This window comes from Heptranchias perlo, unplaced genomic scaffold (genome assembly GCF_035084215.1).
Source record: "Heptranchias perlo isolate sHepPer1 unplaced genomic scaffold, sHepPer1.hap1 HAP1_SCAFFOLD_65, whole genome shotgun sequence".
Taxonomy (NCBI): domain Eukaryota; kingdom Metazoa; phylum Chordata; class Chondrichthyes; order Hexanchiformes; family Hexanchidae; genus Heptranchias; species Heptranchias perlo.
Genome location: NW_027139677.1, coordinates 641873 through 655883, shown reverse-complemented (window position 1 = coordinate 655883; position 14011 = coordinate 641873). Strand labels below are relative to the sequence as shown.

The following is a 14011-nucleotide window of genomic DNA, read 5'->3' as shown; positions in this document are numbered from 1 at the left end:
GATAACAAGGATCAGATGGAAAAACAACCTCAGAGCAGAAAGCCTCTTTCCCCAGAGGGTGAAACTCGGGTATAAATCTCAGATAACAAGGATCAGACGGAAAAACAACCTCAGAGCAGAAAGCCTCTTTCCCCAGAGGGTGACACTCGGGTATAAATCACATACAACAAGGATCAGATCAAATGATCAAACATTGATTTCTTCTGAAAAAAAACAGGAATTGGCTGCATTGAACTTCCAAAGGCAGAAAGTGCCGACTCTACACGGAAGCTGAGACGGAATATCCGGCGGGATCAAGGTAAGGTCAATGTACCTTCTAATCCTGTGTCCTGTGTCTCCTTACTCTTGCTGTTTAAAGCCGACTTCTCCCGGTGAGATTATGTTCCACGGGCCACTGTGAGCATCATGTTCCTCGCTGCAATAACTATTCTCTAACTGTGCGCTCGGACAGTGACGGAGGGCGGTCTATTTAACACCGGGGACTCCCAGCTCAGCCCGCTCCTGTTCCACACCATCGTACTCATTTTAAGAGGGGTCCAGGGAGAGGAACCGGGAACACGCACTCCAGAGTGTTCATCCAACCTCTGCAGCTCAAGCAGACCGCAGCGGGATTTGAGAAGTAGTTTTGCACAATGTGAGAGAGTACACTTTGGATTTAAGAGTTACAGATGGGAGTACAGAGTGAATAGGGAATTATGCGAGATGGTCACAACAGAAATGATTAAAAGTTAGATTCAAGTTGTAGATGCAGGTCTTTCCATCTTTAGAGCAGAGAAGGTCAAGAGGAGATTTAATAGAGGATGTCAAAACAATGAAGTGTTTCGAGAGAGTAAATAAGGAGAAACTGTTTTCATTGGCAGGAGGGTCGTTCACCAGAGGACACAGATTTAACATAATTGGCAAAATATCCAGTGGCGGTTTGAGGTGTTTTTTTACGCATCGACTTGTTATGATCTGGAATGCACGACTTGAAACGGTGCTGGAAGCAGATTTAATATTACAATTAAAAGTGGAATTGGATATAAACATGAAAAGGAAGAAATTGCATATTTGTGGGGAGAGACGACGGAAGTGGGACTTATTCGATAGTCCTTACAAAGAGCCAGCACAGGCACGATGGACCGAATGGCCTCCTTCTGCGTTGTAAGGTTCCACGATTCTCAATTCTGAATAAAATACTCAAAGCCCGGATGAGATATTGGGAGTTGCAGAATACAGTAGAATGAAATACCGCTCCAATGTTTAAGTTTCCCAGTTAGAACTCAGTGTGTTCAGCTTTGGATTCCTGCCCCAGGAAGAAAAAAAAGGCTCAGGAAGGATTCCAGTGTTAATTGAGACATGTGAGACGTGAGATGAAGGGACTGAGCTGCAGTGAACTACAGAATTAACTTTAGTTTTAATTCTTGGGTTAAATTGTTGGCTCATTTAATATTCTGCCTGCTTGTACTGATTTGCCCAGGGCGAACATTCTTTCTCTGTTATACCCTATCAATTCCTTTCTTTGTGTTCAACGCGGGCAAGGAACGAATCTTCACTCCATTCGAGCAAAACAGAACAAGGGGACGGAACATTCAAATAGCAATGCGTCAGGTGAAAAGCCGATGCATGAAATTGTTTCTGTCTAATGCAGGGCAATGGGAGAGCGCGGGGGAATGGGATTTGTTTAGATTTTCCTCGCAAACAGCCGGTACAAACACGGTGGCACGATGGTTTCCTTCTGTGCTATACACATCCATGGAAGCAAAGGATGAATTTACATCATGGGCGCTTCAGCAACAGGTCGGCACCGGCAGGGGCGCTATTGTCCACTGGCCGCCTGCGATTTTCTTCTTGAAATTTGTGAGTGGCAAATCTCGGGCCCAGAGAGCGCAATTTCGCGACATGTGCTATGGGCCAGCGCCTGGAAAACCTCCACAACCTGATAGAGTTTATTGATGAGGTAACGAGAGGGTCGATGAGGGCAATGCAGTTGATGTGGTGTATATGGACTTTCAAAAGGCGTTTGATAAAGTGCCACACGGCAGGCTTATCATCAAGATTGCGGCCCATGGAATAAAAGGGACAGGAAACAGTGAGTAGAGGTAAACGGTAGATTTTCGGACTGGAGGGAGATATAGAGTGGTGTCTCCCAGGGATCGCTCCGAGGTCCACTGCTTTTCATGATATATATTAATGACTTGAAATTCAAAATTTGCAGATGACATAAAACTTGAAAGGGCAGTGAACAGTGAGGAGGATAGTGATAGACTTCAAGAGGATATAGACAGGCTGGTGGCATGGGTGGACACGTGGCAGATGAAATTTCGCGCAGAATAATGCGAATTGATAAATTTAGGCAGGATGAAGGAGGAGAGGCAATATAAACGAGAGTGCACAATTATAAATGGGTAAAGGAACAGAGAGATCTGGGGGCATATGTTCACAAATCAATGAAGTTGGCAGGGCAGGTTGAGAACGCAGTTAAAAAAGCATTGGGGATCCTGGGCTTTATAAATAGAGGCAGAGAATACAAAAGTATGGAAGCCATGATGAACCTTGATAAAACATTGGCTTGGCCACAACTGGAGTATTGTCTCACTTTAGGGAAGATGTGAAGGCCTTAGAAAGGGTGCAGAACAGATTTACTGGAATGATTCTAGAGATGAGGGACTTTAGTTACAGGGATAGACTGGAGAAGCTGGGGTTGTTCTCCTTGGAACAGATACGGTTGCGAGGAGAATTGATACAGGTATTCAAAATAATGAAGGGTCCAGACAGAGTAGACAGAGAGAAACTGTTCCCATTGGCGGAAGAGTCAAGAACCAGAGGTCATTGATTTAAGGTGATTGGCAAAAGAACCAAAGATGACATGAGGAAAAACTTTTTTAGACAGCAACTGGTTGGGATCCGGAAGGCTCTGCTCGAGGAGGTGGTGGAGGCAGATTCAATCGTGGCCTTCAAAAGGGAACTGCATAAATACTTGAAAGAAAAAAAAATGAGGGAGTAGGACCTGCTGGATTGCTCTTTCATTGAGCCAGCGTGGACTCGATTGGCCAAATGGCCTCCTTCCGTGCTGAAACCTTTCTATGATTCCATGAGTCGAAGTTTTAAATTGCTGCCATGGATAATGAAATGGGAGAGTCGGCTATGTGCACGAGATGATATTATGAATTTGTTCCGTGTTAATTTTATTCCATTGTTTCACCTGTACACTTGTGGTTATTAATGATGATAAATTTACATTTTCAGGTAGCTATCACTTCCTGTTCTAATATAAGTCCAACATGCGTTGGACTTACAATCCTCACGCCCCTTTTCAAATCCGACATGGCCTTGCCCCCACCCTATCTTAATATCTCTTCACCAATCGCGTCACCAAGGGTGCTTCTCGCCCATTTGGCGGCTTGTCAGAAACTCGGGGGGAGATGTTCCTGTTTTCTGCCCAATGATTTGAACACCCCGAAAATGTTCGAATGTTCGTTCGTGATTTTCCAAGAAAGCAATCGGTTCCTGCGATACCCGGCTGGCGGCGTGGGATCTCGGATTAAACGACCTAAGTTGTGCACAAGTCCAATTCTAAGTTCATTATATTGTGATATTATATATAGAATTCACAGTTTGCAGACGGACCTTAAAACATCAGCTATAAATCTAGCAATCTGGAGGCCGGACGCAGTATTCAGCTAATTATTTACCAGGTTCTAGGGCCATTAATAAGTAAATTAGATCACACTCATATCGAACCAAGGACTACTCGTTTCAGTTTCAGTGTTACTGGGCCGAATGTTAACTGTACAAATTCTGCTGCACTTCTTCAGAATAAAAGTCCAGATCCTGAAGAGAAACTGATCAGAGGGACAGGAGTGAGTTCACTTGGACGGACGGGGAACAGAAGGCAGAAACAATGCGCTCTTTGGTTCTTACTCTGCTTATTGCCCTGTGTTCTAATTGTAAGTATCTGCATTCTTCATTCAAGCCGATTAAAAATCTCGATGTTTGTATCTAATGCTCTTGATTCTGTTGATTTTCTTCGTATCAAATGTCCTTGTTTTTCAAACGGTGAGGTATTGAAACCAACAATCCTCATTGTATTGGAAGGAAAACTCGCCGCACTGATGTAACTGGACAACCTTTTCGTGGACCGCACATCTGTGGAACACCTGAGAACAGATTTCCGTCTTCACCGCCAGGGCTTTAACAAACAAACATACCAATTAAGAGCAGGCTATTCGGCCCCTCGAGCCTGCTCTGCCATTTGATAAGATCTTGGATGAACTGATTGTCACCTCAACCCTACTTTCCCGTCTACCTACTGTAACCTTTGACTCCCTTGTAAATCAGGAATCTATCCAACTCAGCCTTAAAAATATTCAATGACTCCGCTTTCACCGCTCTCTGGGGAAGGGAGTTCTACAGACTCACGACCCTCTGAGAGAAAAGGTTTCTCCTCATCTCCAGCTTAAATGGGAGACCCCGAGTTCTAGTATCGCCCACAAGGGGAAACATCCTCTCAGCATCTACCCCCCCCCCCCCGAGTTCCCTCAGTATCTTATATGTTTCAATAAGATCACCTCTTATTCTTCTCAGCTCCTCGTGAACGGAAAACGGACCGAGAATCTGGCGGGCGAATCGAGGCAGGGAACAGAGCCCAGCTGATTGAGCTTCCCTTTAAGTTAATGGAAGGAAAATCGGGAAGGTTCGATAACCAGCGCCTTATTCTCACTGCCAAAATTCGCTGTCTGCTCTCGCCCATGCAGAAAATCCGGAAATTTCCCCAATGACCACCATCATCTTTCCTTCTCCCAAATATCTCAAGGTTTATACGATCAAAGCTTCGCGTTTCCATCCCATTTATCTCACGTTCTTCCTTCCTCTTTGTAACTTGGACGGTGTCCCGCAGTTTGGGTCATATTCTAAATGTGTCTATAAAGTGTTGATGTAGATTGGTCAGATTCCTGCTTTGTTTTACAGACCAGGACATTCTTGCTGTCAGCGTCAGCGAAAAGAACGAGAAAAATGTCATCGATCTGGACATGGCGCCAAACTCTGCAGCTTATATATTCACCCAAAGTCCGGAATCAGATGAAATCGCAATAAACTACATCCAAAAAGAGAGGGAGAATGGAACGTTTGATGAAGTTTGGAAGATTGCAGAGAGTAACATGAAATGCAAGGTACCGAGTGGACTGAAAAGAGAGCACATGTTAGCGGTTTATGCCTATACTCTAGAAAAACCGAAGGGAAACGTGTTCTACAAAATGTTCAATGAAGCCGTTAGGCGGTACGGAGCTACCGACTCAATCTACGCGAAGAATTTCAACTTTAAAAGTTTCCATTATCTTCTATCCACTGCCCTCCAAAAACTAAGAGTCGATTCCGGCAATAAATCACATCACACTTTCAGAGGGATTAAGAAGCAGGCTGAAGCTGAGGAAGGAGCAACGGTCCGATTTGGATACTTTGCTTCTTCCTCTCTTGATGAACAGGTTGCTCTTAGCTTCTTTGACAAGAACATAAACACGAACACGATGTTCGAAATATCTACAGGTTACGGTACCCCAATCCAAGAATGCTCGAGTGTTCCTGGTGAAACGGAGATTCTGATTCTACCTTACGAGATGTTTCGAGTCGGAATGATATCTCCAATGGAACATGGCACTAAGATTGAACTCACGGGGGACGGGTTGCAGGGAACCAATGTAAAGGTGGAAAAGGGCGAAGGTGGGAAGCTCGTGGTGGTGCGGAGTGCGGGGGCTATAATTTCAGCATTAGGCGGTTTCTGGATTCTGGCAGCTCTGGTTTCCATCTCGGTGTAAAATGTTAGTAAATTCCTGCAGCTCGCTGTAACTTGCCCTAATCTTCCATAACAAAGGGTAATATGGTTTGCTGATGAATTACAGTCGCCTCAGGCGCAAATAGAATCGATCGCAACCAATCACACTGGATCTATAGCTCGGAATCAACGCTTGTTCGGTTCCCTCCACCCTCATTGAAGACTCAGTCCACGATTCCGATATTTAATGGGAATTTCTGAAACTGCAGGTAAAACCGATCCGTCTCTCACTTCCCACCGCAATCCAACCTTGATGGTCCGTAGCCCCAATCTGAATCTGAATAAAACCTTCATGACCGGATAACCCATGAGGATAAAGCGTTATGCAATTATATTGAGGCTCAATCTTCTCCTCACGGAGTTCCACAATGTCGCACTTTCAGCACTGGTCACCGGACAGACACATGGAGAGAGAACGCTGGGCGATTTACCAACTGCTTATCTAAAGTCTGCTGCTGATAAGCTCATCTCTCTGGGAACACACCAGTTAGTTCAGACCACGGGTTCAATCTAGACCCACCCTTTAATGAATGGCCCAGCCATTCACTTGATAGAATCGTTGAGCGAGCAGATTAACACACGACAAACTTCACAATAAACGCGATAGTGAGATCATAGTATCACAGTAGGTACAGCACAGGAGGAAGCCATTCGCCCCAACGTACCTGTGCTGGCTCTTTGAAAGAGCTATCCAATTAGTCCCATTCCCCTGCCCTCTCCCCATAGTCCTGTATTTTTTTCCTACCTAGAATTTATCCAATTCCTTTTGAAAGTTACTATTGAATCTGCTTCCACCGCCCTTTCAGGCAGTGCATTCCACTTCATTAAAACTCACTGCATAAAACTATGTTTCCGCTTGCTTCCTCTGGCTCTGTTGCCAATCGCCCTAAATCCATGCCCTTTATTTACCGACCCTTCTGTCACTGGAAACAGCTTCTCCTTATTTACTCTGTCAAAACCGTTCATGATTTTGATAGACAAATTCAAAAAATTATTTGCATTTGGTGAAGTTCAGTGAAACTCGTTCTAATTTCAATACATGCGTTTTAATCGTGGTTCCCAGGTTGACTGTCGGGGGCAATATACAAGTCGTTCTGCATTGCATCTAACCTGTGTCGTTCTGTTCTGGGAGCGGCCCATGCTGATTCAGGGAGTAAAATGAAGACAAGCTGTAATCATTATGCAGAGGGAGCTCTAGCAGTATCTAACTAGTGCTGTACCGGACCTGAAAGCACTCGATGCCAATCCAATGTACAAGTTGGGACACGGTGTCCGGGGAATGTGGAGAGAATGCTGCACTCCATGTAACCAATGGTATTCGTGGGCTGGGAGTTCGTGATTCCGAACATGATTCTAAATACTGTCCATAATGAGCTCAATAATTATATTTCCTCACCTTTATCGGTACAACATAAAATGTTATTTTCGCCACTCTGTGATGTACTAGATCTGATATCCTATTAAAATTGTTTTTAAATTATTCAAATTGTTCATTGGTAAATTATTTGTGTTGTTGTGCACTGATGGATTCTGTGGGTGATTGTTGTACATTAACTTATCTGGAAATATTGTGCAAGTAATTTCAAAAATATGAACCGTAGAATGGTTACAGCAAAGAAGCTGGCCATTCGGCCCAGCACTCTGTGCCGGCTTTCTGCAAGAGCAATCCAGCGAGTCCCATTCCTTCGCCCTTTTCCTGTAGCCCTGCAATTATTTTTCTTTCAAGTTCTTATCCAGTACCCTTTTGAAGGCCGCGATTGAATCTGCCTCCACCACCCCCTCGGGCAACGAATTCCAGGTCCTAACCACTCGCTGTGTAAAAACGTTTTTCCTCATATCGTCTTTGGTTCTTTTGCCAATCACCTTAAATCTTTGGCCTCTGGTTCTTGACCCTTCCTCTAATGGGAACAGTTTCTCTCTATCTACTCTGTCTGGACCCCTCATTATTTTGCATACCTCTATCAAATCTCCTCTCCACCTTCTCTGCTCCCAGGAGAACAACCCAAGCTTCTCCTGTCTATCCACGTAACTGAAGTCTCTCATTCCTGGAACCATTCCAGTAAATCTTTTCTGCACCCTCTCCAAGGCCTTCATAACTTTCCTACAACGTGGTGCACAGAATTGGACACAATAGAGAGTAGTGGTTGAACCATTGTTTTATAAAATTTCAATATAGATTCCTTGCTTTTGTATTCTTTGCCTGTATTTATAAAGCCCAGGATCCCGTATGTTTTTTAAACCGCTTTCTCAACCTGCCCTGCCACCATCAAAGATTTCGCACATATAGCCCCAGGTGTCTCTGTTCCTGTACCACTTTTAGAATTGTAACAATTAATTTATTTTGCCCCTCCTCGTCCTTTGTGCCAAAATGTATCACTTCGCAATTCTCTGCGTTAAATTTAATCTGCCACGCGTCCGCCCATTCCATCAGCCTCTCTATATCCTCTTAAAGTCTATCACTATCCTCCTCACTATTCCCTGCACTTCCAATTTTTGAGTCATCTGCAAATTTTAAAATTGTGCCCCGTAAACACATGTGCAAGTCATTGATATATATCAAGAAAAGGAATGGTCCCATCACGGACCCCTGTGGAACACCAATGTCCACCTCCCTCCAGTCCGAACAACAACCGTTCACCAGTACTATTTGTTTCCTGTCACATCGTCAATTTCATATCCATGCTGCCACTGTCCCTTTTATTCTATGGGCTTCAACTTTGTTGACGCGCCTGTTCGGTGGCACTTTCTCAAACGCTTTTTGGAAGTCCATATAAACCACATCAGCCGCATTGCCCTCATCAGCCCTTTCTGTTATCTCATCAAAAAATCTCTATCAGGTTAGTTTAACAGGATATACATTTAACAAATCCGTGCTGGCTTTCCTCAATTTATCCCCACTTGTCCAAGTTACTGTTAATTTTGTCCAAGAGCATGGTTTATAAAAGTTTCCCCACCACTGAGGTTAAACTGACTGGCCTGTGGTTGCAGGGTTTATCTTTACAGCCATTTTTGAGCAAGGAAGCAACATTTGCAATTCTCCAGTCTTCCTGTATCGAAGGATGATTGGAGGGTAATGGCCAGGACCTCTGCAATTTCCAGCCTTACTTCTCTCAGCAACATAGGATGTATCCCATCCGGACCGGGTGACTTATCTACTTTAAGTACAGCCAGCCTTTCTAGTACCTGCTCTTTATCAATTTTTAGCCCACCCAATATCTCAACAACCTCGCCTTTTATTGTGAGTTGGCAGCATCTTCTTCCTTGATAAAGACAGATGGAGAATACTCGTTTAGTACCTCAGCCATGCTCTCTGACTTCATGGGTAGGTCTCCATTTCGATCCATAATCGTCCCCACCCGTCTTACTCTGAATTTCAAAGTTTTTGTTCCTTATACCGAATCGCTATGTTAGATTATTAACTGTAAGTCACATGTATGGACTGTTCAGAAAGAACGGAAGAAATAGCAGCAGAGCACATTATAACTGACTGAAAATGTCAATTAATTCTCAGTAATATCTACAATTGTACAGGTGAAACGGTCGAATTAATTTAACACGGAACAATTTTATAATATCGAATAAACATGAATGTTTGAAAGTTGAACACCAATGTGACATTCTCGTGTTCTAAATATTTAATGAATGAATCAAAATGTAACAAAATTGTTGCAAAATTTATTACATTCACGTTCACAGTCGTTACTAAATCCCTTATATTCAGATTATTGGCGATTTTACACGCATGACGGTAAGTGCTTATGAACACGTGAAGCAATTAATGCTCTTTTCTATCTCTCTTACTCCAGATCCCTCGGTTTCTGCACTTTACATTTTTTTCTAATGTGAGTTTTAGCTCCTTCCCATGTTATCTGGGTAAGTTTCTGATAGTAATCCAGAAAATGAAAATGATTTGCTTCACCAAAAGTGCTTCATTCCGCGGATCTGTCAGGTATCTCCAAAAAACGTTCTGCCATCTTCGAAGTTCAGACAAAGATCACAAAATTAAAGCTGGTTTAGGAAATTTCCTACGTTTACCGTCCAGTGTGTTGATATAATTTAGACATCCTACTTTACAGGAGATGAATACTATTCTTCCCTCTGTTAGTTCTGACTTTAATCCCCTTTTTTACAAGACCTTCTGCATTTGTTCCATTTTGCCCCATATCGTGACACCTGGGAGAAAACACACTCTTCAAGGATTGCAGTTCACGGTTTTGGAAGAGTCTGTGCAATCTTCTCGTTACTAATCGCCCACTGCTGCTGATACCTTGCTCAAAGCTCTCGCCCAGATTGCGCAACCAACTGCCCAGGGTATTTCTTGGCTACCGTGTCCTATTCGTCATTCTTGGAACAAGTAACCCTTCTATAAAACGGAATTGCTCTGAAAATGCCCCCGGGCGCCTGCACGTTTTAGCTGCTCCTTCCCCCACCTTGACAGCAGGTCTGCCGTGTCCACTCCTTATTCTCCATCGCTGTATCTGCTATGAAGTGACATCATCTGTGAACGTATGAAGCAATGAATGCTGTTTCACAAGCAATGATATGTCGTGGGCGGAGCGATAACCGGGCTGGCTTTATTTTATTAACTCTGGGTGAATTGGATCACCTGCTGGATGGAAAATGGGGCGGACTCTATTCTGAGTGGGGGCAACGTCATCGCCCGATTTTCCTCTGTTTGCTCTGCGCCCAGGCTACCAACGTGCAATAACTGAAAATCTGCCCCGGGCCTCTCCATACAAGGCTCGCTATCAAACATCAGTTTCAGGTTAACAGCAAAATATCCTTAATGGCCCTTGGCTCCCAACAAGTAGCGGATGAATAGCTAAATAATTTAACTTTGTGTTCTGTTTCAAAGGGACTCATCGCGAACGCTTTTGCTGAAGTATCGATCCGCTCAGTGCCCAATGGGTGAAGGGAGATTAGACTTTTATATTAAGCGTTGCTGTTCAAATGTTGCGATTCATGTACAAAATAATAATTGGTTTTAGTCTGTATTTAAACTTACTGTACTTAAATAGGAAGCTATAAAGTAGAGAGGCATTGTAAGGATAATGTAGAGGGATCTCTGAAATGTGTCCAACCTGTGCTGTATCTGCCCTTAAAGTGTTTGATGGGACAGTGCAGAGGAAGCTTTACTCTGTATGTAACTCCGTACTGTACCTGCCCTGGGAGTGTTTGATGGCACGGTGTAGAGGGAGCTTTACTCTGTATCTAACTCCGTGCTATACCTGCCCTGGGAGTGTTTGATGGGACAGTGAAGAGGGAGCTTTACTCTGTATCTAACTCGGGGCAGTAGCTGTCCTGTGAGTCTTTGGTGGGACATTGTAGTTGGAGCTATAAACTGTGTCTAAACCCGTGCTGTAGCTGCCCTAGGAGAGTTTGATGGGACAGTGTAGAGGGAGCTTAAGTCTGTATCTAACCATGTACCAGCTCTGGGAGTGTTTGATGGGACAGTGTAGAGGGAGCTTTACTCTGTATCTAACCCTGTACCTGCCCTGGAGGTGTTTGATTGGACAGTATAGAGGGAGCCTTAATCTTCATCTCACGCCGTGCTGAACCTGCACTGGGAGTGTTTGATGGGGCAGTGTAGAGGGAGCTTTACTCTTCATCCAACCCCGTGCTGAACCTGCCCTGGGAGTGTCCATTGATCTATCCTCACCCCCTCCTATTTCCCATTTATTTCTGATCCAACTCCCACACTGTAACTCCTGGAATCCCCCATGGATCCATCCTCACCCCCTCCTATTTCCCATTTACTTACTGCCCCTTGGAGACATTATCCGAAGGCAATGGATCGACTTTCACATGCACGCTGACAACACTCTGTTCTCCTTGTCCACCTCCTCCCTCTACTCCTCCACAGCCTCTGCTTTGTCACGCTGCTTGTCCTCCATCTATTCTTAGATGAGTTCCACGTTTCTCCAATCAATCATTGGAAAACAGAAGACACGATCTTCGATCCCCGCCACGCATTCTGTTCGTCCCAGTCAATGTCTCAGATTGAACCAGACTGTTCACCACCTCAGCGTTCGATTTGACGCCAAGCTGAGCTTCCGACCCGATATTCTCTCCATCATAAATACCGCCTCGACTTCCACCTCCCGTAACATCGCCCATCCTCATCTCTGCTTCAGCCCATCTGATGCTGAAACCCTCACCCATGCTTTTATCACATGTTCACTCGATTTTTTTCAACACTCTCTGTGCCGGCCTTTCTCCTTTCACCCTCGGGAAACTGAAGTGCATCCCAAACCCTGCTCACCGATCAGCACCTCCACATTAAAACTCTCATCCTCATTTTTCAATCTCTTCGTGGTCTCGTTCCCCCTGTCTCTATAACCTCCTTCAGCTCTACAAACCCCCACCTCCAAGGTCTCTCTGTTCCACCGACTCTGGCCCCTTGTGCATTTCTCTCTCTCACCCCACCTACGGCGGCCGTGCCTTCGGCTGTCTGGTCCCTATGGTCTGTAATTCTCTCCATAACCCTCTCCACCTCCCTCTACTCCTTTAAGCTCCTCCTAAACCCAACTTCTTTGACCAACCTTTGATCACCTCTCCTTCTACCTCCTTTTTTCAGTGCCTTGATTTTCTCTGATTCGGTTTCTGTGAATCGCCTTACGATGTTTTTTCGATGTTTGAAGCGCGGTGGAAATGCCAATTGTTGCTGTGTTTTTATTCGACTCGTGTCAGCGTGACTGAAACATCAGGTAATTGTATTTTACCAAGGCTAAAATTTGGTTACAAATTAAAATGCGAGAATCACTTCAACTATAGTTTAGAGCAATTACTGATCCGAGACTTAATCGCTTTTCCATTTTCAAAGTGGCGAAATGAAAATACACTGACTGATAGTTTGATTGGACGTACGTGCGTGAGTACAAACAGCGGCACATACACACAAACAAATGGAGAATATACATTTTATGACAGCCGACAATTCCACAACAACAACTTGCATTTATTTATCGCCTTCAACGTAGTAAAACGTCTCAAGGCGCTTCACAGGAGCGATTATCAAACAAAATTTCACACCGAGCCACATAAGGAGATAGTAGGAGTAATGAACAAAAGCTCGGTCAAGGAGACAGGTTTGAAGGAGCGTCTTAGACCAGGCGAGAGAAGCGGAGAGGTTTAGGGAGGGAATTCGAGAACTTAGGGCCGAGGCAGCTGAAGTCACGGCCGTCAATGGCGGAGCGATTAAAATCAGAGTTGTAGGGCTGGAGGAGGTTCCAGAGATAGGGAGGGGCGAGGCCGTGGAGGCATTTGAAATCCAGGATGTGGTTTTTAAAATCAAGGCGTTGCCGATCCGGGAGTCAATGTTGGACAGAGAGTATAGGGGTGAAGAGTGAAGGGGACTTGGTGCGAGTTAGGATACGGGCAGCAGAGTTTTGGAAGAGCTCAAGTTTATGGAGGGTGGAAGATGGGAGACGGCCAGGAGAGCATTGGTATGGTGCAGTCTGGAGGTAACAAAGGCGTGGATCAGAGTGTCAGCAGCAGACGAGCTGAGACAGGGATGGAGACAGGTGACGTTATGGAGGTGAAAGTAGGCGGTCTTGGTGATCGAGCGGATTTGTGGTCGGAAGCTCATCACAGGGTCAAATAGGACGCCAAGGTTGCGAATGTTCCAATCAGTCATATAGTGACCAGGGAAAGGGAAGGTGTAGGGAGCGAGGGAACGTAGTTTGCAGCGGGGACCAAAGACAATGTCTTCAGTCTTCCCAATATTTAGTTGAAGGATATTTTTCCTCATCCAGCACTGGATGTCAGAATACAAATCGACCAATTGTACTTTGTTGGCGTTTTCTGAGAATGTAAGACCAAGAAAGATATTGAAAACAGAAATACTGAGCATCACCTGTCTGTTAAAAGTTACATCATCCATAACATTATACATTAGTGTTAATATTAGAACAGTTGGGAATCTCCTCACCTCCTACAGTGCTCATTAGTGTTAATATTAGAAAAGTGGTAAACACCCTCACCTCCTACAGTGCTCATTAGTGTTAATATTAGAACAGTGGTAAATACCCTCACCTCCTACAGTGCTCATTAGTGTTAATATTAGAACAGTGGTAAATCTCCTTACATAAGAACATAAGAACATAAGAAATTGGAGCAGGAGTAGGCCAATCGGCCCCTCAAGCCTGCTCCGCCATTCAATAAGATCATGGCTGATCTGATCCCAACCACAAATCTAAA

General features: G+C 44.4%; 1 protein-coding gene across 1 annotated transcript; it reads left to right on the top strand.

The window, feature by feature from the left end:
- Positions 1-216: 216 nt before the first annotated feature.
- Positions 217-7265, top strand: LOC137318139 (erythroblast NAD(P)(+)--arginine ADP-ribosyltransferase-like). The gene is made up of 3 exons (XM_067981112.1): positions 217-298; positions 3798-3929; positions 4951-7265. The coding sequence occupies exons 2-3, from the start codon at positions 3884-3886 to the stop codon at positions 5793-5795; spliced, it is 891 nt and encodes a 296-aa protein (XP_067837213.1). The 5' UTR covers positions 217-298; positions 3798-3883; the 3' UTR covers positions 5796-7265.
- The last annotated feature ends 6746 nt before the right edge of the window (positions 7266-14011 follow it).

What these genes read in the sequence shown, in the direction of transcription:
- LOC137318139 (XM_067981112.1), top strand. Translation starts at nt 3,884, where the DNA reads ATGCGCTCTTTGGTTCTTACTCTGCTTATTGCCCTGTGTTCTAATT. An exon ending in TATTGCCCTGTGTTCTAATT is followed by an intron (nt 3,930 to 4,950) that starts GTAAGTATCTGC and finishes TTTGTTTTACAG; the next exon opens with ACCAGGACATTCTTGCTGTC.